The following is a 25,504-nucleotide window of genomic DNA, read 5'->3' on the forward strand; positions in this document are numbered from 1 at the left end:
CACGCTATCTCATTTTCCTCTCTCTCTCTCACTCTCACTCAGTCACAGACATAAACACTCTCTCTCTCTCTCTAAATCGTGATTGAATTGAATGGCTTCTATCGCTACTCTTAAAGTCCCTTCTTCTTCTTCATCTTCATCTTCTTCCTTCTTTCTTGGAAGGAAATCCAACCCATGCAACTTCCTCTCATTCTCTGCATCAAATCTCTCTGGTGACAAAATTCCAGTGTGTGCAGGTGCATCTAGATCACGCTACACCCGCACCATTCCTCCTCTCATTCTCTCTCCAAAGGCTGTTTCCGATTCCCAGAACTCTCAAACATGTCTTGATCCTGATGCTAGCAGAGTCAGCACTATTACCTTTTTCATTTCTATTTTTAGATCCTAATATTGCAAACCTTCACTTTTTAATATCATATCTTTTTATTTTACCTTTTTTAATAAACATCAAATATGAATGAGTATAAAATCTATACACTGTTATATACGTGCACTCTATCATCTGTGGTTCATTTAGAATACTTTTTATTTATTTTGAAAAATCAACAATAATTAAATATTAATGATAAATGATGTGGAGAAACTGTAGACTCTTTCATAGCTGATTTATCTGTTGGCCTTGCTGCTGGTCAGATCAAAGCAGGCGCTCCTTGCAGAGGAGAGCGGCTAGAAAAGTACAACCAGGTATCTTTCTCATTCTTTTGCTCATGACGATTACTGCAAAGTTATGGCTACTTTAGATATAGTTCTCTTCCTATAAAACAAAGGACCCAATATCGAATATTACAATAACCAAGTCCATGGTGAAGTAATTTACATGGAGCTTTCCTTATTAGCTGTGAGTCATTGTGGGAATGAAGTTGATGTTTGTCTTGTGCTGTTGTACTTGTACATGTTATTTTATGTTTGTCCTGGTAAACTGAAATGAAGCGTAATAGTTACAATCAAATTTTGTTGTTGTTGTTGCAGTTACTCCGAATTGAGGAGGAGCTTGGAGAAGAAGCAGTTTATGCTGGTGAAGATTGGAAACAATAAAAGTGAACAAATTACTGAAACTGACTTTTGAGATATGCTTGTCTTCATTTAAATTGATAGTGAGGTTGAAGTTTCTTAATATACCATATTCACCTACTTCTGATGTATTGCCTTAAATGTTTCTTTCATTATTTTGTGATTTTAGGCTTTAGCAAGTGTTTCAGCTATAATCTATAGTTCATTCAAGAGTGTGTATGTGATAGTGCGGCCAGAAACAATAATACTAATCCATGACAAGTTAAACGCTATGAATCATATTTGCTTTGGTGTAATCATCATAGACACATTGGGATTGACATAAACAACTTAGGTACACATTTGTTGTTCCACATGTTGTATCATTACATGTGTTATAAGCTGTGATTGATCAGAAAAATAGTTAATCATCATAGGAGTGGGTCACCATGGCAACATAAACACCTACTAAAAGACAAAATCGGATAAATTATTATTGTTATTATTATTAAGATTGAGGAGGTAGATAAATAATGAATGAATAAAAGAAAAACATTTGCATGAGAGTGATATATGAAGTGTCTGCGAAAGGACATTGTGAAGAGTGATAATTCAACCAAAGTTGCCTCTCTGTCTTTTCCTTCAATTGAATGAACGGTGCAAATTGCTAACTCTTTTTAGATAAACCAAATACCTCTTCACTCTTCCCACCAATAATTCATTCCGAATGCATCTACCATATCAACTATTCTTTGTCGTTTTACCAATAACAACAGGATCTTCAATCACATATACTTTGATACTTGTGCACCTAAATTTATATATTAACTTTATATACACTTATTAATAATGCATAACAATCTTATTTTTTATAAATACAAGTTCAACTTTGTTGCTTTCGAGGCTCATTAAATCCGGAGCAATTTTTATCATTAACATGCTTTGATTACTACTTTTTGGTTTAATATATAACTAAGTTATTTAAATATGAAGTTAGAGGTTTAATTATCACGTGGACGAGGTTGCATGTCTACATAAATTGCGTATTATCACGTGGAGATGACTTAATAATAAGATTAAGTTTGTGATGAAGAATGAAAAATAGTGAGTTAAAATCTTTGTGTTAATTGAGTCCTTGGTCTAGTGGCATTTTTAGATAGGAAGATAATGTAAAGTTAAGGCATAAGTTTTCAGAAATTAAAGTAAAAGAGAAATGTGTACTATAGATATTTGAAAATGATTATATTAAGTTACCATTAATGTAAAAAAAATTATCATCCAACTTATTTTGTTTTTTTGTATTACTAATAATATTTATTCACTTTCTTGGATAAGAAATTATTCTTTTTCAAGGTTTATGGTTATCACTCATAACAAATATCGCTCTAAAGAATTGAATCTACCGGATTGTAGTATTTGATTGTGAAGAGGGTATTTTTGATGAGATAATAATAATAACATAACATGATTCACAACCACACGCTATCTCATTTTCCTCTCTCTCTCTCACTCTCACTCAGTCACAGACATAAACACTCTCTCTCTCTCTCTAAATCGTGATTGAATTGAATGGCTTCTATCGCTACTCTTAAAGTCCCTTCTTCTTCTTCATCTTCATCTTCTTCCTTCTTTCTTGGAAGGAAATCCAACCCATGCAACTTCCTCTCATTCTCTGCATCAAATCTCTCTGGTGACAAAATTCCAGTGTGTGCAGGTGCATCTAGATCACGCTACACCCGCACCATTCCTCCTCTCATTCTCTCTCCAAAGGCTGTTTCCGATTCCCAGAACTCTCAAACATGTCTTGATCCTGATGCTAGCAGAGTCAGCACTATTACCTTTTTCATTTCTATTTTTAGATCCTAATATTGCAAACCTTCACTTTTTAATATCATATCTTTTTATTTTACCTTTTTTAATAAACATCAAATATGAATGAGTATAAAATCTATACACTGTTATATACGTGCACTCTATCATCTGTGGTTCATTTAGAATACTTTTTATTTATTTTGAAAAATCAACAATAATTAAATATTAATGATAAATGATACACTGACTCATACATTGTCAGTGCATACATTTTTTTTTTTTTTTCACTATGAATTCACATGGGTTGATAAATTATTACATCAATGATATTAATCATATCCATGTCTTTGATTTGGAATAAATTTATTTAAGTCATTAATGCATCATTAATAATGTGGATGGGACTATTCATCTAGAACCATGTAATAGATAACTATTGTAGATAATGTGAAAAATTGAGTGTTATTGGTTTTGGTTCTTCCAGCCATCATCAATTAAGTGAAGGTATTCAATGCCCAAATCAATGGTGCCACTAGACATGTCATAAAAATAATGCATAATTTTCCAGGGTCTGTAAATTTCATTAAACCCATAGTTAATAATTAGTTACCAGAATCTACAATGATCAATGATTCAATGGTGTGATTGGCTTAACAAGACCAGCTTTATGCAAGGATTTTTTTGTGTGTGTGTGGATTATTTCTGAATGCAAAGTAAGATGGTTAGATGATGATGATTTTCAGAGTGTGCTTGGAATTATACTTGGAGGTGGTGCCGGGACTCGGCTTTATCCCTTGACAAAGAAGCGGGCAAAACCCGCTGTTCCTCTTGGAGCAAACTATAGGCTGATTGATATTCCAGTTAGCAACTGCCTGAACAGCAATGTATCCAAGATCTATGTTCTCACACAGTTCAATTCAGCATCCCTGAATCGGCACCTTTCCCGTGCATATGCAAGCAACATGGGTGGCTACAAGAATGAGGGTTTTGTTGAGGTTCTCGCTGCTCAGCAGAGTCCTGAGAATCCTAATTGGTTCCAGGTATAAACATATCCTTAATCTTGTTTTCTAGTGCTGCCCTCCATATATATGAGGAGTTACTTGTGTGATGTTAATATTGAAGTTGAACTGTTATTCTTTGGAAAGTCAGTGGCTCAGTGCCTTACAGTTATCACTTTTGGCACATATTGATGGCTTTTGTATTTCAACAATTATGATATCATCGTTGCAGGGTACCGCAGATGCTGTAAGGCAATATTTATGGCTTTTTGAGGAGCACAATGTTTTGGAGTTCTTAGTTCTGGCTGGTGACCATTTGTACCGAATGGATTATGAAAAATTTATCCAAGCACATAGGGAAACTGATGCTGATATTACTGTGGCCGCGTTGCCAATGGATGAAAATCGTGCCTCTGCATTTGGTCTAATGAAGATTGATGAAGAGGGGCGTATCATTGAATTTGCTGAAAAGCCAAAAGGGGAGCAGTTAAAAGCTATGAAGGTGAGCCCATATAATAGCCTTATATGTTATTTTTTATGGCTACTATTTCCCGTTCAATTGGTTAAAAATGCCACTATCAATTTTCTCTACTAGGTTGATACTACTATTTTGGGTCTTGATGATGAAAGAGCAAAGGAAATGCCTTACATTGCTAGCATGGGTATCTATGTTGTCAGCAAAAATGCGATGTTAGACCTTCTCCGTGATAAGTTTCCGGGTGCAAATGACTTTGGGAGTGAAGTAATTCCTGGTGCAACTTCCATTGGAATGAGAGTATGTGTTTCTTCCAATTGTTTAATTTGATGTTAAAACATACTTGTTATTTTTGTGCATAGAGCAGTGTAGGAAGCATTCCCTGATAATATTGTAAGTTATAGCTTTGAGAAATGTAGTTATTTATTTGTGTCGAGTCAAAACCTTCTAAGTTCTAAATAATGCTCTATTGCTCTATATCAATTCTGAGAAGCTGTGTAAATATGTATGCCCAATTAATCACATTTCTATGCCCTCATATTTAGTGACTATTTTTTTTCATGGAAACTACATGAAATTTTGTTTACTGAAACTTTGTCATAACAAAGGATATTGGCTCATTGCTTATGGTCTGTTGGAGGTTTCAAAATTTGGTGTTGTATGACCTTGCTATCTAAGCTTTCAGAGCTCCCAATTCCAGAGCTTGATGTCATGCTAATGAATATTCACAGGTGCAAGCTTACTTGTATGATGGCTACTGGGAAGACATTGGTACAATTGAGGCTTTCTACAATGCAAATCTGGGGATCACTAAAAAACCAGTGCCAGACTTTAGGTGACTAAATATCGTTATTTGATGCAACCAGTGTATTATCAATGTATTCTAATGAGATCATCTTCATTGTGATGTTTATATGATAACATTTTTTTTAATATGACTGCAGTTTCTATGATCGCTCATCTCCAATCTACACCCAACCACGATACTTGCCTCCATCTAAAATGCTTGACGCTGATGTCACTGACAGTGTTATTGGTGAAGGGTGTGTAATTAAGGTAAACTTTTTAGCACCATAACACACACACATATATATTGAATGTTAAATATGAAACTAACTTTGCTTGCCATATTTTTGTTCCATAGAACTGCAAAATTCACCATTCGGTGGTTGGATTGCGATCTTGCATATCAGAAGGTGCAATTATTGAAGACACATTGTTAATGGGAGCAGATTATTATGAGGTAATAGGACTAGATAAGTATTACTTATTATTTTTGATGTTTTAGTAGCCAAGGTTTGACATATTATAGTGGTTGTATCATTTCCAAGTGATTCAATTCATTGTTTTGTAACGGCGGGTGAATAAGGTAACTGAATTGAATTTAGCTTGAATAGCAGTTCTAACTTCAATATTGGTTTTCTGATTGTTGTGTCCCAGACGGATGCTGATAAGAGGTTTCTTGCTGCTAAAGGCAGTGTTCCTATTGGTATTGGCAAGAACTCTCATATCAAAAGGGCAATTATCGACAAAAACGCTCGGATCGGGGAAAATGTGAAGGTTGTATTCTCTCATCTTTTATCGATAACTTGTTGGTTCTGTCCTATCATCTGATTATTCGCTAGATATCAAACATAAAAGCCTTGATAAAAATTCTACTATATATGCTTGCTTTTCGAACTCTATAAGCATATAGTATGTTTTCATTCATGTAAAATACGTTGGATAAAATTTTAACTATTGGTTTTCAATGCTCAGATCATTAACAGTGACAATGTTCAAGAAGCTGCAAGGGAGACAGATGGGTATTTCATAAAAAGTGGGATTGTGACAGTAATCAAGGATGCGTTAATTCCTAGTGGAACTGTCATCTAAAACCCTGATGGTGACTTTGGAACAAGGGTTTAACAAGAGTTGTGGTTACACCTCAATCATAGGCTTTTTCTGCTTTATGTTCTATTTATTTTGGCTAATAGCTTGTAAGTATTAGCTGAAAAGAGGGATCATCCCTCTTTTGAGTAGTAACGCTGTAAAGTTCATTATTCAATCTAAATAAATCTCTCTTTATTCTGCATTCACTGCTGCCATGTACGAGTCATTGCCGTTTGGATTGATTTTGGCACACACAAAAAGTCATTCAATCTGAACTTGAAAATCACTTGTGATTTGTGAGTTCTTAAATATAAGGGATTTGAATATTGTCACTCATTGTTATCTCAAACAACCCAACTGTGAAGAGTTGATTTATTTTCAGATAAATAATAATATTTACAATACAAATGTCTAAATTTCAATGAGGAAATGAAATAGCAGTAAAATAGTAGGGACTAATGCAAGCATCTTGGTAACTGGTATAACCAATCTTCCAAATGATTTTGGACATTAACTGTGGACAAAGTTGCAGTGGCAACCATAGCCTTGTGTGCTATCAGAACCATAACCATAACCATCCGCAGTTTTAAGCAGCAGCATGCTTTGTAAAGATCTTACTTAAGCAAGCATCAATAGTCATTCACCTAAAATAATGCAGGGATCAAATGTCAGCACTTAAGCTAGTATTCTCAGCCTTCTGGCTAAAGATCAAGGTTAACCCAGTTGAAGGATCATTAAAAATTATAGGGCAGTCAAAAGCCTATAAGATAAATGAAGATTATATGCTAAATGATTGATGTTTGGTAAGTTATCTGATAGATGTAAAATGACATAAGTTCCTATAGCTTATAAGCTTGTACCTTATTGAAATAAGTTCGTCTACCAAACACAACACTCTAGCTTATTTCTGGTCAAATAAGCACTAATACCTAATGCTGATAAGTGCTTGCTTCTACAATAATTTACTAGCTTGAACAAAGATGCAACTATTTCATCACATAAATGATCTCATTCCTAACTATGAGTGATAAGGGTTCCTGCCTCAAATTAAACCTGCTAGTTCAGCACCAAAAAGTAATCAATGAACATTAAGAACATGCAAAATGTCACCGAGATAAATATGTACCATTTTTTTTTTCTTTGGGGAAAAATGTTGGAGAAATTGAGCAAACAGATGAGAGGTAGATGAAACAATCCATAGGTCATTACTAAGTGAAGAGAGTATTAACTACTTATATTCTCAAGATATTTAATGCATTTACTTTTTTATTATTACTTTATTTGAAGTATTGGGAGGATGTTTTAGAAGGATATAGCAGAAGGCAACTTTAAAATGTTACCAAGGAATTCTCCATTTGCATCCCATGGGCGACTTTCAAAAGACTTCCCAATGGTATTCCGTTTCTTATTTTCGTCCTCGCAGCAGTACTGTGGAAAATAATCACTGAACTTTTTGCTTCCTAGTTCATCAACTCCATTGAAGAGGAAGTTTCTCAACAAATCCTATGGGATAAAACAATAAGGTGAGGATCAATAAAACTAGATTTTAGAGGAATTAAACCAACCTCAAATTTAGGCTACCTTTGCAAGTGTGTCCCCAATCAGCTTCTTCAAAACACCTTGTCCTGGGTCCTACATCCCAAATGTTTCCACAAACCAAGTCCTCAAAAAAGTTAAAATTAGAAATGAGCTTTACATTATAATTTAAGTCCTTAAATTGGCTGTTATTTAGTTCAAAACTTCATCTCACTTTTCCATATTATTTTTTCCCCCAAATCTCATGATTTTGAATTGTAGAGAACAGCTTTTATAAGTTCTAGAAACAATAAGTAACTAACTCTTTTGAAGACATTCAGTTTCACATTGTATAACTGAACAATTGATGCTAAATGAGTGAAGTTTCTCTGTGAATTAGAGAATCGTAAATGTATAATTACTACAACCAGCATGAGCGATTAAGCGGTCAGATCGGCAATCATATGACTGAATATAGGGGGGAATGGGACAGACCCGAATTACCTTTTCTGCTCTCCATGTCAGATATCTATGTTGTGCTTGAAGATTGCATAAAATTTGAGATTCGTCTGTCTCCTTAACTGCACTCCCTACCAATTCCAACCATACCTGCAAGAATAACAGTCATAAAGAGGGGGAAATTACAAAATTATAGGGTCGACTATTTGAAAGTTTACTAAATGTATTACCCTAGCAAAATATGAATAGTTGGGTTATTTAATACCTTGTAATAATCCTTGAATGCAGAGTACAGAATATCATAATTTTGCGGGCTCGAAGTAAACTTTGTCCAAATGACAATTGGTGAAAAGAATTTTATAGATTCACTTGTAAGCTTCCCTCCCCAGGGAAAATGCTGCATGAAGTCTTTGGTCAGTAAACACATAACTGAGATATGTCTCTTAAAGAAAGAACTACTATAATAACTAACACAAAAACAAAGATGCACCAGTGAATGTGACAACTTTAATAAACCAATATTAACATATAATGGGAAACTTATAAAACAAAATAAAAACTCTTGGTAAAAAGTATTTCAAGTTTAAGAACAATCAGTCACCCGTGTAGTTAATCAGGTCAATAAGTAGTCACTAATTAACCAAACTATAGACATCGTTAAATAGTTGAGTAAGCTATTGTTCCTAAACTGAAAATGCTTTTTACAATAATTCATTCATTATAATTTTCCCTAGAATAATTGCAGTTACCTCAGCATATTTAAGACCAAGAGGAATTAAGCTCCTAAAGTACTTTTCCTTGTAATCGCCCTGGTTGATGACATCGTGCAAGGGGTTAAGGTCCCTGTCATCATTAACGCAATGGTGAAAGGTTAGTGTTATTGGTCTTTAACGTTTGCAGCTATAAATGGCACAGTAGGGAAATCTTTTCCAAATTGCCAATGCCATCTATAAAAGAAAATTATTAAGAAATTAAGCTGTAAAATATAGGGGGGAATTAAGAAATTAAGCTGTAAAATTGGTCGTAGTTCTGCTGATTAGTAGCACTAAACTTCATCTTCATCAAGGTTCAACAGAAATGTAGTAAACTGAAGGGCCAGTCACTTAAAGTAACATTCGAGATATTTTCAATCAATAACATATCAGAAAAGAAACATGAACCTATTTCACAAAAGAATGAAAGATTCCCTTAAAATGATTGCTGATTAAACTCACACATGCAGATATGGTACTTTATTTTAGCAAGGTCAACCAAATACGATAAAGTAACAATTGCAAGTTTGCAATGATAAGCCACATTGCTAGACTTTTTCATAACTAAAAAGTACAGAGTGAAAAACAAGAACATTCATACAATTATAGAAGCAAATTGCAGTAGATATGAAGAAGATGCTTACTTACAACACAACAATGTTTGTTCTAGCAGTGGTGAAAAAGTTAGCACAAAATATGGGTGTATCATATTCTGCTTTTGGAAAGACAGTAAAATCCAAAACCTGCAATAGGAGGTTCAAAAGGTAGTAAGTATCTTGTAAAACCAACCTTAAACTTTGACATGAAGAAAGATTGCAGAGTACTTCATTAGTGAATCGGATTTTTTATTGTTGAACTTAACTGTACAACAGGGTCAAGTTCAAATTTAGATGGAAAAAAGTTACATCAAAAGGATGGAGTCATATGCTTTGTACTCAAATGAGGAGAATCAAGAAATATGATAACACAAAAAGGGCGGCCTAATACACGAGGTACCCATCTAGTGGGATTTGGGGAGGGTAGATGTGCACAATAGAAAAACTAAGCCAGAAAATGATAATAGGCTTTTTGATTTTGAAGTGTAGAGCTCTACATGAGATGTTTGATGCATTGAAGTGAACATGTTTATAGAAAATAATTCTGCCATGGATGTATCATTAGTTACTATTATGATGGAGCGCAGATTGTGTCAGTGATACAACTCCTGAGGATCAGAGATATAATTTGAAAACAGATATAGAGGGTTGGTTACTGGATTTGCTAAAATGCATAGCTTTAGATGAAGGACCCTTCATTGATAAAAGAAAAAGAATATACTAAGATTGTCAGAAATATGTACAGGTAAAGTTAGAATTTGAAGTGACTATTGCAATAATAAATTGCCAGCAAAGGAAATCATTTATATATGAAATTTATATGATGCTTGATAGATGTTTTAAAAAGACACCTGCATCGTTTCTGACTTGATGATCAAACTTCGTAGAAGCCTGATCTTGGAAGCTTGGAATGATAGCATACTAAGTTCTCCTTTCCCATCCTTAGAATTCAATGAATTATACTTTTCCTAGTGAGACAACATAAAAAAATGCAGATTGAAGATCTATACACACAAATACCAGGGATAAGAAATTAAGCAAATAAAGCAGAGGAGAGGCAAATAATCATGATCAAGATCTGAAAACAAGTGTGTTTCTTAAACTAAATTAAAATAACACCAGGAATAATATATAAATCAAATGGAAATTTAAATAATGCAATAGCAAGAAAAAGATAAACTATAAGATTTGGTGGTTTATTAATTGAGGAATTAGCTATTGCCCACAGATATACTTCTATGCACAGAAGCAGAAACTTGAATATTGGAAAAGTAACTCACATCCTCAACATGGTGACACAACAAAATGTAAAATATGATAAGATATGACACATAATTATAAGAAAACACTTTTTATCTTCCATACAAATTAAATATAAGATTAGTTCATCAAGTGTGTTTGAATGTTATTGTCGTAGTTGCTCATTTTCATGACATAGTGTCAGATTATCGACTACTATTTATTTCGAGATCGTAAGTACTTGAAATCCATCAAGCATTCCATCGTGCACTAAATGCTGCCATCCAAAATTTCAACACAGCAGCTCAATGAAGTTCAAAGCTTTTAGTTTATACTCCAAAAGTTAACTTCCCCCAATTTTAATAAGCAGCTATCAGTATTATACATCATAATTAACACTCTTTTGATTTGCATAAGAAATGAAAAGAAAGTAATAATTATAAAGAGATAAATGACGTGTTGATAAAAAAATACAATAAATTTATGAAACTCTTCAATAATAGGAAAGGATGGAGTAGTAAGGATGGAGTAGTTCATTCAACTTCTCCCTCAAGTTTATTTGTCACAAAGGGGAGCCTTCCGCGACTCAAACCCTTAACCTCAGGGATTGATAGTCACTATACTACTGAGTCGCTACCATTAAGCTACAGTAGGCTTAATGGTAGCGACTCAATGGTATATTGACTATTTATCGCTGAGGTACGGGTTCGAATCTCGGAAGGCTCCCCTTGGAGGAGAAGCGGGTGGCACGCTCAGTATATTCAGTAAGCATGTAGAGAATCTAGAGATACATTTCTAATATTGGTTCTGAGATTCCTGCAACTGGAACTCACATTGTTCTTCACAATAGCACTAAAAAAGGAGCATTTTTTAAAATAATCCACTAAATTGTTCCTCAATTAAGATTACAAAACTACTGAAAATAGAATAGAATGGAATGAAATAGTAAAAAAAGTAATAATAATAATAATAAAAGAACCCTAATTAAGGAAAGATTAAAAGAAGAAGCATAAGATAGGTTAGGTACCTGCAAAGGAGAAGGGAGCAAAAGGGTGTGATGTGTGGTTTGATTCAAAGCAAAATCCACAAATTTTTGATAAGAAACTGAATTGCAACACCTTACAATGTTGCTGTAACCTCTTTTTGTTGAACTCCTTCTCCATTCACCACTGTTATTGCTACCTATTGTTCTTATGAATGGAGCAACTCTATGTTGTAAACAAAAGCTTGAAGATGAACCACCATACTCCATTCACCAAAACCTTTTTGCTGCTCAAACCTTAACAAGGTCCTCAATAAAACATTCAAACCCTTCCCTACCTTATTCTAAGACACACACAGAGAGAAAAAATCTATATAGCAACCGTGTAAGAGTTTTATACTTTGGATATCATCCACCATTTATGGATTAATAATATAAAGTATTTTTAGTTGAGAGTCAATGGTATATTTAGTGTGTATAAATACATAAATAATAAACTGTTTATAAGATGAAATAAATATTAAAACCTATGAACTTACTATGATACACATAGGGAAAAATGAATTTTAAGAGAAGATACTATATAGATACGTTATTTAAATTTAAAAAATATATAAGTGCATTATAAAAAGGACAGATATTTATAGTTATATATCTTAATGTGTCAAAGAAATGTCTAAAATGAGAGTGTTAGAAGTCTTAAATAGAGTTTAATCTAATTGGGAAAAGGAAAAAATTCATAGGTAGAAGGATTAAGAGCATGTTTTGATGTTTTAATAAGAGGGGTTGGGAGTGTGAGTAAGAGGGGTGGACATCTGGTATTCCAAAACAGTATGTTATTCCATATGTCACTCTGCTTGTTATTGGCACATTTTATAGTACAGCAGATGTGCTCTCGAGTATTGAGTATGATGAATGAGTTAAGGTGTTGGAGGTGTATCTGGTCCACACTATAGATCACACTTATCCACATAGAGTACCTAATGGGCCTCATTCCTATGCCCAAATGTCTATGGACTCATTTATATTTTTGCTATAATTATTCCTAGTTACCTCTTTTATAGTACATCTTCTGTTTCAATTTTTATTCACATAATCTTCAATGTTCCTGTCCTAAAGTTAATGTAGTAACTTGGAATTCAAAACAAGTTTCACTCCTTTTGAAAAGGTTAGGGAATTTTATCCATTTAGTGAAATGTAAAGCTGTAGACAAACATCTCTAGTTAGGATGACCAAAAGATCAATGATTCAATTTTTAAGAGTGATATTTGTTAAGAGAGTCAATCACGAATCTTGAAAGATATTATTTTTTACCTAAAAGGATGAAGAATACCCTTGATAGTACCAAAACATCCTTCATAAAAGCCGAAGATAAGAAATTACTATTTCATAAATTCACAATTTTTCAAAGTATTAAATGCATTTTTTTTCATAACATAAAAATACTTTTTTGAACTCTCTATCCTTGACCCTAAGGGGTGAGTATAATATCTAATACTGATGGTACATAATTTCACTTCTTCCCCTGTGCATATTGTTACTTGTTTGTATCTTACGAGCTATATAGTTATTTGTTCCTATATGCTTAAATATCACTGACCAAAGATGCTTTATTCAGAGAGTTTCTCAAAAAAATGTCATACAAGTTAGGAACTTGGTGAAAAGATTAAGGAAGTTTCTTCCCCTTAAAACAAGGAATAATGATGAAGATGAGTTCTCAATTCCTCCATGCAAATTAAATAGAATACATTAATTAACTAAACATTGAAAGTATAAGGATGAGATTCCATGGTTACACACTTGTATCTAAGAGAGTAGTTAGATAAAGATGTCATGATCTCTATACCATTCATTTAGAACATTGCATTGTTTCATTTCTGCTTCTTCTTTCTGTTTACCTTTTACTTCCTTGTTTGTTTGCTATGTGGATGTTGTTTATAGTTTTTTAAATCATAAATCATTGTGCTTCTTTTCTCTCCTAATAAATAAATCTAAGTTTTTAAATTATAACATATATGTCACTTGTTCACAATTTTTCATAATTCAAATTATTTTTTATCAAAATTTGAGTTTTGATCATAAATAAATAAATATCTTGTTCACTTGCTCATATTTGCATGCATATAAGTAAAAGAACTAATTTAACTCACAAATAATATATTTAATTATGTGAGATGAAGTGCCTATTAATGAATTATTACACCAAACAATTGCGTGATATTTTTGGATAAATCATCTCAAATTTGGAAAGTACAACAACATTGACTAATTGATATACAAGTCAGGCAGCATCATGAAACTGTACAAAGTATTTTCACTTATACAAAAGGTTGTATTATAACACAAACTTGTACTAGTTAATCTATAGAAAAATGAATGAAGGGATCGTGATTGAAGACCATTTTGGCTTTTGCTAGTTAATCTTAACCGACATTCTACTACGCTCACATAAACTATGACGGAAATCATTATTGAATCTAAAAAATGAGTATTGTTGAATGGTAACTCTAACGTAAACATTGAAAAATGAAATTATTAAAATGTATGACCACATTGATAATGGAGTATAGATGATTGGATTGGTTCTATAATTGAAGCCTTGTATATGGTGATGCCAATGGTAGAATCTCTGATCATATATACTGGCTTGGCTAGCTAGTTGACCAGTTACTACATAGGCACAACTTTACAAAAACAAAGTACAAAGGATAATTGTTGGGAGAGAAAGAATTGAAATGATTTCTTTGGTGTGAATTTTAACTTAACGGGTATCTTATTTTGTAGTTTTGCACTTATCGAGTTGCTAAGAGCAAGAATAGGAAACACTGCTTTCTCTCAAGTGTGTCCAACCCAATAAAAACAACACCTTATGACACCCTCTCTATCTCTAAATATGTTCAACTATTGTTTTTCTTCAAGGATATTTTCAAGGCTTGTTATTTCTTCCTATAAAATCCTTTTGCCAATCCTTCTAACATTCAATAAGTAAAATATCAAACAAAAAATAATACATTTCAGTGTCTTGAAAATATTAAAAGTATATTTAATGTTTTCTATGCAATAATTAACATAATTAATATGATTTTTTTTGTACTGACACGAGTATCCTTTACTTTTTGGATAAGAAACTAATATGTTTTACGGTTCGTGGTTGTTCCTCTCAACAAGTATTGCTCCTAGGAATTGAATTATTAACCTTTTGGTCATCCTATGAATCTAGCAGGGTCTGACACCACTAATAAACCAATGTATTGTTGGTTAAAAGGATAGTTTGGTTAGAAGGATTAATAGTTATTGTATATATTGTATTTTCTTCTAACTAAATTGTGGGTCTTAAGTTTGAGTCACTACACATCCAATGAGATGTATTATAATATAGTGGTCTTATTCATCTCAAACATGCATGATTATCTCTATAAAATATATATGTGATTTAATAATATATATTATGCTTTCTGTCTTGGGGTCTTTCCTTTGGGGAGAAAATCCAATCTCAAGAAACATTTGAATAGTGATTGCCTTACCTTGATCTTAAAGTTACTCCTTTTTTTCAAGTGGAAACATAGTGCCTTTTCTTTTGGTTTGCCTAGCTAAGGAAGGAAAAAGTTTAGAGAATACTTTGATGCAACATTATTCATTTTCCTTTCTTTGCCATTTATTGAAAGGATTCATATATAGTTAAGTTTCATTATATATCTTGTTGCCTAAGTGCATTCTCCTTTTGTTTCTTAAATTCACTGTAGTTACTCATCAGTTGCCAACTCTATTGGAAGGGAAATAAAAGCTCATCTTATTGTCTTTAAGCAAATACAGCATCTTTCTTTCTCATGAAATTGTTAGCATCACCACTATATCTTGTTTGTTGGCTATTCCAAGTGTAAATGAAGAAGAGTCCCGCATTAAGTAAAAATGGATGAATTAAAAAACATATAAGTAAATGGACTCATAGACCTAATGCCTTAAGATTTTCAGTAGAATAAGTGCAAGATATAAGATAGGCTAAAATGATAATTTAACCAAATTTAGGAAACTGGTGGAATCCAAAGTTTTGCTTCGAGTGTTGGAAAACAAAGTTATACAAAAATATACGGGGGTCTGATTATATCATTATACTATGATCATAGATGGTCAACCATATATTAATTTTTATTTGACTACAAACTTTCACGTGTTAATCCTTAAATATGTATTCAATAGTTGAAATTTAGCCCTCAGATTAAATTGTTCAACTATTATCTTCAAAGATCCTGATTAGCATGAGGATCTCATTTGACTCGATATATATTATGAATTACATTTATGTAAACTTTTAAGGTTAAAAAATACTTAATTATCCTTACTATTTAAGATAATTTTCGCACTTAACCCTCGAGTTTAAATTGTTGCAACTTGACTTATATCTAAGAGGTGCAAAATGTGGGTTACTACTTAGGTGCATATGCCGCATAACTCGACTTAATGGGAGCACTTAAGTTTAAATTCTAATAGCTACACAATTTCTCCTTCCTCATGGAAGTTCAGTTGGTAAACTTTTTTTTGTAGAAGAAGAAAAAAGAAGATTATTTTCCTATTAATACTCATTCACATGTGTATATAACAAAATAATGAACCACATACCAAATTACAAACTCCAAGAAATTTGTCACAATAATGAACCTCATTCACATGTGTATTTTCCTATTACTTATAGGTAACAATAATGTAGTTAGAGTCAAATTAATCAACGGTTACTTGGCTCAATTTTAGACATTTTTTTAGTGTCTAGTCTAGTGTCTAGAGATTTTGGTCTATGAAACACGCATGCCCACACAGTAGTATAAAGGTGAAAGAATTTGAGAACTTGCATATTTGACCTCTTATACACTTTATTATCATATGGTCCAAACTCTCCACAAAAAACCACACAACTCTGAATACACTTTGTGACATTTCATTCAAATACACCATCATTGATACTATATCTTTCAAAGTTATAATCATCTCTTTCTCATATATTCTCTCATCTCACTCACAACGGTCCTCATCTAATAAGGTACATATTGGAAATAATGCAATCAAAAACAATAACACCAAACACCATATTCTACCTTACCCCTAAACCTATACAGAAGAGTTAGGATCATCTCTAATATTAGTGAAGAGACAAGTGATTACTTTTGCGCTTACACGCAGGAGTATAAATGTCATTTCATTATATTTTGAAGATAAAAACGTCAAATCACATTACATTTTTTCTCTTATTTTAAATGTACTTGTCTATCGATTAATGAAAATGATCATCATTCTCATTCTGTATAGAAAACCAACAAGTGGAAAAAAGCATAGCATTGGTTCCAGTTCTTTGGTTTGGACCTTCCTTTTGGCGCCTTCTCTCCCCTCGATATTCACAACTCTCCCTCTCTCTCTCTTTGCATGCAAAAGTCCAACTATAACAACAACTAATCTAGCAATGTAAATGTAACTTAGTAACAAACAAATGAAATATCCCTTATATTATTCTTCAGGTCTTACACTAGAGAAGTTCATGTTTGCAATATTGTTTTCCCAATGCCATTGTTTTCTCACATACACCTCTCATATTTAATTACATATGTCTAGACATAAATAATGATGGAAAATGGAATTATGTGATTTTTTATTTTATCTTATTAAAAAGTAATTAGAATCTGAACGGCTAAAAAATATTATTTGACACATGTAAGGATTTATATTAGGTGTTGAAGAGGATCCATACTTTATGATGATATATAATTATTATATAGTTAGATGGCAAAAAAATGCAAACATGTGAGTGTAGGAAAGTGTATGAAGACTTGCTTTAATATGCTAAGTTGCTAACTAATATTCTAAGGAAATGAATTTTCAACATTTGTTATTGGGATGTAATGTTTGAATAATAGTCAAATATACTATCCGCAAGTGCAGTTTAGTTGGTAGAGATACAATTTATAAAATGTAAAGACAGATCCAGAAACCATAAGAGGGAGGGGTCCAATTTGTCTTAAAATTTATTATTTCAAGTTTCAACTCACTTCTTTACATATCCTCTTATATGTATCATCAATTGCTATATTGTTTTTTTCTAAAATAATATTGTTTGCCCTTAAAAAATACTCATACTAGGGTGTATATATATTTATGAGCCATAAAACTTGTAAGTAAATTTTCATTTTTTTCAAGTAAAAAATTAATTTATTTCATTGAAACAAACAAAGAATATAACAACTCTTTATTTAAGAGTAAAGTAAAGATTTGTATCATATGACAAGACCAGTAATCAGCCCAATGATTTTCAACTATCCTAGTCATTATATTGGTGTACGCTATAAAATTAATTATGTACAGTAAAAGTTTTTTACAAGTCTTTAAATTTATTTTTTGACTCTTACATAAAAATAATACAAATGAATAATTCTTTATACAGTAAGTATATAGATATTATGCTTATAACATGTCGATTTTCTCTACACTAATATCTCGTGAAAATTTATCTTTGTAAATGTTTTTCACTTTGTCAGCAAATTATCCATATAAATTATTGCTGACTCTCTCAAATAAAAGTAATATAAATTAATAATAGATAACTAATATATTTAACACAACAATAAGAAAATATTATTTTTATCATGTGTGTTGACATAAGAAGAACCTAACTTAAAACCCCACAAGCTAAGGGCTATGCTCATTCCATTTCTTGTTCTTAAACCCACTCCATAGCTTCCACCTTCAACTATATACATTTATACACAATAACACAACCACTCCTTAAAGAAAAGATGCAGAACGAAAGAAGAAGAAGAAGAAGAAGAAGCGGTTCAGAAGAGAAAGAAAAACGAAACAAGTTCTTCATAAACGACAACATCGACATTCTCACTGAAATCCTTAAACGACTCGACGGTCCCTCATTGGGTGTATCATCCTGTGTGTGCCGCCTATGGTGCACCCTGACACACAACAACGACTCACTCTGGGAGTATCTATGTTTCCGCCACCTCTCTACTCCTCCACCACCGTCGGTGAGGGCGATGGTGGCGGCGCTTGGAGGGTACAAGAGGCTATATATGGTGTGTGTGAGACCAGTTCTGAGTCGACTCGGTGAGTCAGAGAGAGTAAGGAAGCGAGTTTGGACTCGGGATGATGAGGTTCAGCTTTCACTTTCATTGTTTTGTATTGATAGTTATGAGAGTAGTAATGGTAGTGACAACTCAGCATCTTCTCTCATGTTCCTATGCAACCCGGTCAATGTTTGACTTTTAATATTATTATTAGTTATTAATCTTACTATATTAGATCAATTATTAATCCAACTACACATATATTTATTAATGAATTCAATTTTAATAAAACTGGATTATCCTTCATTTTGGCCACATTAAATAATATATTATCAATTTATGTTTGTTTAGTTGTCTTCCCTTTTCTTTTTATTTTCATATTGTTGTTATATAGTTATATATATTATTGATAGGAGCTTAGAATAAGCACGAACAATGATGTACTAGAAAAGAATAAGCACGAAAATCTTTCAGTTTTATGTGCTGCTCTTTTCAGTTGAAGCATTCACTTTGATATATATTACCACTTTCAACTAGTTAGTAATTAACCCATGTATTGTGTGATCAGGTTACTTTTTAATATTGTAATCTTTCTTGAAAATATGAGTTGAAAAGACTTATATTTTTTTATGTATGGTCGATTTGCTAACACATATTTTAAATATGGGCCAGAAATTTGGTCAACATATTACATGAGCATCAAATATCAATGTTGTGAAAGTAGAACTTTAATGTTAAAGAGATGTTATATTGGTTTAACTGGTTTAAATGATTGAATTATTTGTTTAACCAAATGGTTTTATACCTAATTAATATTATTTATCTATAAATATATAATTAATAATCATGCATAATTATATTGAAATAACGCCTCTTCATTGTTTTTTACTGAAGTAAAATAAAAGATTAGAGTAGTGTTCCATTTTTTCAATTTTTAAGTGAACCGTTCAGTTTAGGGTTCCCGCGTTAATTTAGTTTAACACAGCCGGACCGAAACTTCTCCAATTCAAAACGGTTAAACCTCACTTAATTAAAATGATAAATTAGAGTTGTTTCCAAAGTTTGGTCAATAATCAAACCAATCAGACCATTCAATATGTTTTGGTTCTCACAACACTGAAATATAGCGATCTTATGATGAAAATGAGTGAACCATTATGGAATTAGTGAATGTTGCCAAGAATATTAGTGTTACAATAAAATTTCTATTACTGCCAAAAATAGATTAAAAACATAATTTGCATATCCTTCAAAGGAAATGTTCTTGAAATTAATCAAACTCTAGGGCAAGTTTGAATTCTTCCATCGAGGCAAAAAGTCACCACAATAAAGAGAAACTTTACTTAGTCTTGTAAAATGATCATTTTCGAAAATGCACTCTTTTTGTTTGTAATGAAACAAATTGTAATTGTTTTGGTACACCATGTAATTTTCGTTTGAAAACATTAGATGATTGTTCATATTAATTAATAAAAATTTAAATAAGTGAACAATGAGATCTAGAAGTAAGGTAGTTTAATTTTTTATAATATTTTAATTGAACAAAAAATAAAACCAAAAGCAAGAAATAAATGACAAGTTGCATCTTTCTCAAGATATCTATCTACCACAGACAGTTCTCCAAACCACTGTCCAACTTTGCACTAAACTATTAATTGGATATAGAAATTAAAATAATTATCCAACAAAAATAGGATATAGAAATTAAAACAATTATTCAACAAAAATAGGATTTAGAAATTAAAATAATTATTCAACAAAAATAGGATTTAGAAGTTACTAGAGGAAAAATCTCTAATATAGATAGACTTTAATGATGATGGAAAACTTTATACTTAAAATATATATAATTCACAGTAAAGATGGTGAATACTATTATTATTTTTCTCACCAAGTTCTTTCTTGGTTGCTGGAGAGTGAAGAGGCAAGCAGTTTGCCTGAAAGGTGTTAGGATCTCGTGTTAGATATTTTCTAATGATCGGTGAAATATCAATTATAGGATCTTGAATCTCATGATTTTTACACATAATATAAAGCAAGTATACAAAGTCATTATTAGTTGTTGGAGGGTGTTGGGATCTCAATCCAGCTGCCGCTCTAGATGAACTTCTTCATGCTGCTACAGAAGCAAATGCTTTGTAGTCTGTGTATTCATTGATCAAACAATTAAGCATTCTTCCCACAATATTTAAGATTTAACATGTACACTAGTGACACATTAAGCACATGTTTTTAGAGATTAAAATTTTATTGTGACATTTGTCTTCAGATATATTAGTGAATGCCCTTTAAGTCAAGTTTGTTGTTATTATTATCTCTGATGGGTATGTTTGACATAATCGGATTAAAAGTTAGTTGGAAGATGAAACAAAGGAGAATATTACAGTTATGTCATATGTGTTGCAACTTTGAAGGTCGACACCTCGTAGAACAAGGATCACATTTCCCAAAAAATTCATGTCTCGACCTTGTAATGTATACAAAAATGGTAAGATACATCATCCTTTTATGTATCACATATTTGATTAACTAACTACAACAACTAATAAACACAACCAATCATCCCACACTAACAACTATTTCACTTTACTAACCAAGGAGGTTTAATGTACCTATGAATAAGGCTATTATCAAATACACATGTATAACTAAATAGTTTTAGATTTTCTCCAAGATTTATCAGAAATAACTATTAATAGAGAATGGTCTAACTCGACGATGAAATATGATAATACTAGAGGAATTAAATGTTGGTATTGCTTCCATCATTTCATATGTTATGTAATATAAAAAAATGTATGGGTTCATCAACGGTTTCAATTTCATTCAATGATTCTTATATTATGCAATGGCTAGATAGTAAGAATAATAAATTGGAAATAAAATAATAAGAAAAAGAAAGAGAGACATATAGATACATGCATAGAGATAGATATTGATTATGGGTTGGCGCGTGGCATAACGAAGCATTGGAATCGCGTGGAGTTAACACGTAAACATGAAGCAATGAGTTACTCATCTAAAAACTGAAAAAGCCATCACCTGTTCTTTCATTACTCTCTCTCTCTCTTCTTCTTCTTCTTCATCTCAATTATTATCAATTATACAATTCCTTTTTTTCCTTCTTTTAATTTTAACTTTTATTTATTAACTCACGCTATCAGGTAATAAACCATGTTCGATTTTTATTATGTTTTTACTATTATTGTTTAGTTTTTTGTTGTTGTTGTTGGAGGAATGAGTATTTTGAGATCTTGCATCTAAACTTGTATGTTAGTTCGACCCTTTTCATTTTTCTAATCTGGGAAGTTTTTTGTGGGGAAAAGTTTGTTGCTTTTTTGGTTTCTGATGAGGTGCTTGATCTGTGGTTAGGTGAAGTTTGATTTTTGAAATGAACAAAGGACACTCACCTGAGCCTCTTGATTTCTTCATCTGGACTGTTGAGGTTGGTTTTTCATTTCCCCATCTTCATATATATATATATATATATGTTTATATATATGTATATGTATGTATATATTCTTAATTATTAATCATATTATTGAAAAAGAAAGTTGCACTTGACACATAATCCTGCCTTTTTCCACACACATGTGATTTGTACTTTTAACGTGTAATTAGATCTTGTGTAACAGTTAATTTAAGTGAATTGTTTGGGTACATAACTTGTACTCACTCTGTGGCAATCTAGGTTGTGAAACTCATTTGCTTCAATGATTTTCTGATGAATGGTATATCCGATACTATATAATTGTTGTTCAGGACTTGTTTGGTAGACAGGATATGATAGTCTGTCCTATCTTGTTGCAATCCAGAGTTAGTAAGCCAGTATCTGGCTGGCTTATCATATCGTGTTCGCCTAGTTTATTTTCTATCATATGGTGTTGGGTTAGGAATGAGCAAAATAGGATATGGTAGTTTTCCTCCTCGTACCCTCACACCTGAACGCCTCTGTCGTAACCATACTAGCATGACCATGTTAACGGTACACACCAAACATTGGACGTGATAAGAGTTTATCATGTCTTTATCGTACTTTAGTGTTGGTGAGTGTTATGTTTACATAAGCATAGGGGGTTCTCATTGTTATTAAGTCAAACTTCAGGGGAGATTAGTGTAATCTTCCCGGTATAATATTGTCACATATATAGGGAACTTAGTTGACAATGTATTGAAGATCTACTCAATCCAGGAAAATAGTTTGTTAATGAAGCTTTTGATGGCACTTACCTGTGAAACTCATCACCTTGGTTGAACTATGACTCTTGTTAGTAGTCATTAGCTATTTGGCTTTTAAATTAAGTTTGCAATTCAGGGAAGACAACTTTGTATGGTTCCTCAATTTGATACCTACTCTTTCTATTGTCATAAAAAAGTGAAGTGTCTAACTGTCGAATATTATTTTCTCTACAAGGAGTCAAAATGTCGTTCCCTAAGAAAAAATATGTAGACCCGCACCAAATGTTTACACCTTCAAGCACAAATATAATGTGAATCTGGATTTGATGAGCTCACATGATAAAGCTATCTGAATGAATCTTTCTGGATTATTATATTTTAGTTCTGTTGTAGCACTTATGTTCTCATTGTCGTTGTTGTTGTTGTTGCCATTATGTTTTGTAAATATAGCATCTGGCAGTGAATGGCCATTTGATAATTTATTTATGCTTTAATGTCTCTTAATCAGTGATATGCCAAATTTGATTTATCCTTGTATTCATTTGCTCGGTTAAGTAGGGTGTTAAAGCCATAGCGTCAATCCAAAGTGTAAACTTATCAATAGAGATTATAATCTTGTTATTCTACATTGATGTATCAAGATCACAAGACTGCATCATGAATGTGCTTATGTATAATTAAAGATTATCTAAGTGCTCACTTAGCACTGTTTTTAGGTCTATACTATACAATGTCATTGATGCACTGTTATCAATAACTGATGTAAGTACTACACTCTGTAACACTTTTATGCATTCTTTTTTCCTTTACCTATGTTGCTGACTGTGTTGTAAATTGTGAAAATTGTCAGGATGTTGGCATGTGGCTGGAGACTATAAATCTTGGTAGTTACCGTCAGATTTTTAAAGAAAATGGTGTTAATGGAGAATACCTGGAAGGAATGTCTATGTTCACAACTGAACAAATCCTTCGTTTCATAAGACGATGCCATATGAAGTGGGGTGACTTCATCACATTGTGCAAGGAATTAAGACGGATTAAAGGTCTCTCTCTCTCTCACTCTCTTACAAATAAACTATCGTTTGATATCCTCCGTGCCTAGTGTGTTAAGGCTTGGTTGTGTCCATTTGAACAATCCAAGGAAGCATTACTAGATTTAAAGATTAAAATTGAAGTTTGGTAGTTAGTGCGAGATATATATAGAAATCGATAACCTGCATCTGTTATTGGAACACTTATCACTTCATTATATGCAACCTTGAACGGGTCTCATCATATCACATAGTTTCAATTATTTTATATCATATTGGAAAGAAAATATGTGAATTACATTTTCTTGAAGTACCCCTTTCACATAGATCTTGGAAACAGTCTTTTTGCTAGTGAGGGTAAGGCTACGTACATCTACCTTCCGCAGACTCTGCTAGGTGGGTGCCTTGTGCATTGGACCCATTCCACATAGACGTGATGTGACAATTAGTCTGCATTATATTTTTATTCCTAGGTTGAAAAGTTTGCTTATTTGAAACTGTTGTCAAAGCATTATTTCATTTCCTTAAACATGTGATGTGTTTATATATAAGGAGACATGAAATTTGCTTAGGTTATGCTTTTTTTCTTTCTGTTTGGTGGTTATGTGACTTCTCTGGCAAGATGATATTGGAGCCACAACATTTAAGAATGGGGAGAGGGAAGTTTTACCACCAAGTAAAAAAAAGCTTAGATATGTTTTAGTTCCTGAAATGTTGTTGATTTTTATTTTAGTCCCTCGATTTATTTTTCTTAGTTTTTAGTCTCTACTTTAATTGTTTGGTTTTAGTCCTTGTCAATGATATGCCAACACCACAATTGCCCATGTCAACAATTTGGATGAAATATGTCACATGTTGGTACTAGCCACATCATTAGAGACTAAAACCATAATTTTGGAATGTATAAGGACTAGAACCCAAACAAATAAATGGTAGGGATTAAAATCAAAATTCTGTATATTTTCAAGGACCAAACATATGTTTAAGAAAAAAAGGCCTATCTGTAATGTGCCCCTAACTTGTTGTGTGTTATTGTTCATGTCTCTAGTGGCTTGTCTGAAAGGGGAGCAAAACGTCAGGCGGCCTTGGTGGGCACCGGCGTGCCTATCCGCAGTGTTCCAAAAGGTTGCAAAATCGAACAGACAATCAAGAGTTGTTTCCTTAAAGCTGGAACCATGATGATACAGCAATACTACTACAACATGTTCTTCCATGTGTGTACTTAAAAGCAAGTTATTTTTGCTTAGAAAACAGAAGTTAGGGAAGCACTGTTTTAGCCCTTTTTCTTTTCTTTATTGAATTGCAAAAGGGTTGTTGTTACTTCTCTTGTGGAGGAGAGTCTTATTATGTAGAAGTTCTGTGCACTAATTTCCTCATGCTGTGTAATTATGTATTCTCTCATGTATGAACGAATATACATATATACAGTTTCTCTTCAACTTCAACTTTCTAGTTTGAGTAGGAGCTGAGAGTTGTGTTCCAAAGTGAAGTGTAATTACTGTTACATATTCATTACTTATTGCATGTTTGGATTTTTATCAATGTCTTT

At 32.5% G+C, this 25,504-nt stretch overlaps 4 protein-coding genes across 7 annotated transcripts; 3 read left to right on the forward strand and 1 right to left on the reverse strand.

Moving 5' to 3' along the window:
• Nucleotides 43-6,353, forward strand: LOC109342141 (glucose-1-phosphate adenylyltransferase small subunit 1, chloroplastic). 2 transcript variants are annotated; one of them, XM_019580177.1, is made up of 9 exons: nt 43-346; nt 3,546-3,842; nt 4,033-4,302; nt 4,396-4,575; nt 5,007-5,110; nt 5,220-5,331; nt 5,420-5,518; nt 5,716-5,835; nt 6,034-6,353. In XM_019580177.1, the coding sequence occupies exons 1-9, from the start codon at nt 92-94 to the stop codon at nt 6,148-6,150; spliced, it is 1,554 nt and encodes a 517-aa protein (XP_019435722.1). In that variant the 5' UTR covers nt 43-91; the 3' UTR covers nt 6,151-6,353. The 2 variants fall into 2 exon arrangements, with proteins under 2 accessions (XP_019435722.1, XP_019435721.1); XM_019580176.1 differs by lacking the exon at nt 43-346 and adding an exon at nt 2,512-2,814.
• Nucleotides 6,452-12,049, reverse strand: LOC109342143 (phytochromobilin:ferredoxin oxidoreductase, chloroplastic). 2 transcript variants are annotated; one of them, XM_019580180.1, is made up of 10 exons: nt 11,736-12,049; nt 10,321-10,437; nt 9,522-9,616; nt 8,871-8,964; nt 8,387-8,518; nt 8,167-8,271; nt 7,729-7,779; nt 7,488-7,650; nt 6,766-6,791; nt 6,452-6,733 (listed from the first exon to the last, which is right to left on the reverse strand). In XM_019580180.1, the coding sequence occupies exons 1-9, from the start codon at nt 11,958-11,960 to the stop codon at nt 6,784-6,786; spliced, it is 990 nt and encodes a 329-aa protein (XP_019435725.1). In that variant the 5' UTR covers nt 11,961-12,049; the 3' UTR covers nt 6,452-6,733; nt 6,766-6,783. The 2 variants fall into 2 exon arrangements, with proteins under 2 accessions (XP_019435725.1, XP_019435724.1); XM_019580179.1 differs by having other exon boundaries at nt 6,452-6,791; nt 11,736-12,047.
• Nucleotides 18,341-18,959, forward strand: LOC109342148 (F-box protein SNE-like). Its single transcript, XM_019580185.1, has one exon. It carries the CDS (start codon nt 18,467-18,469, stop codon nt 18,938-18,940), a length of 474 nt encoding a protein of 157 aa, XP_019435730.1. The 5' UTR covers nt 18,341-18,466; the 3' UTR covers nt 18,941-18,959.
• On the forward strand, nt 21,891-25,400 carry LOC109342149. Of its 2 annotated transcripts, XM_019580187.1 has the most exons (4): nt 21,891-21,909; nt 22,118-22,190; nt 23,775-23,967; nt 25,004-25,400. In XM_019580187.1, the coding sequence occupies exons 2-4, from the start codon at nt 22,137-22,139 to the stop codon at nt 25,132-25,134; spliced, it is 378 nt and encodes a 125-aa protein (XP_019435732.1). In that variant the 5' UTR covers nt 21,891-21,909; nt 22,118-22,136; the 3' UTR covers nt 25,135-25,400. The 2 variants fall into 2 exon arrangements, with proteins under 2 accessions (XP_019435732.1, XP_019435731.1); XM_019580186.1 differs by lacking the exon at nt 21,891-21,909 and having other exon boundaries at nt 21,996-22,190.

Source organism: Lupinus angustifolius, chromosome LG02 (genome assembly GCF_001865875.1).
Source record: "Lupinus angustifolius cultivar Tanjil chromosome LG02, LupAngTanjil_v1.0, whole genome shotgun sequence".
NCBI lineage: Eukaryota > Viridiplantae > Streptophyta > Magnoliopsida > Fabales > Fabaceae > Lupinus > Lupinus angustifolius.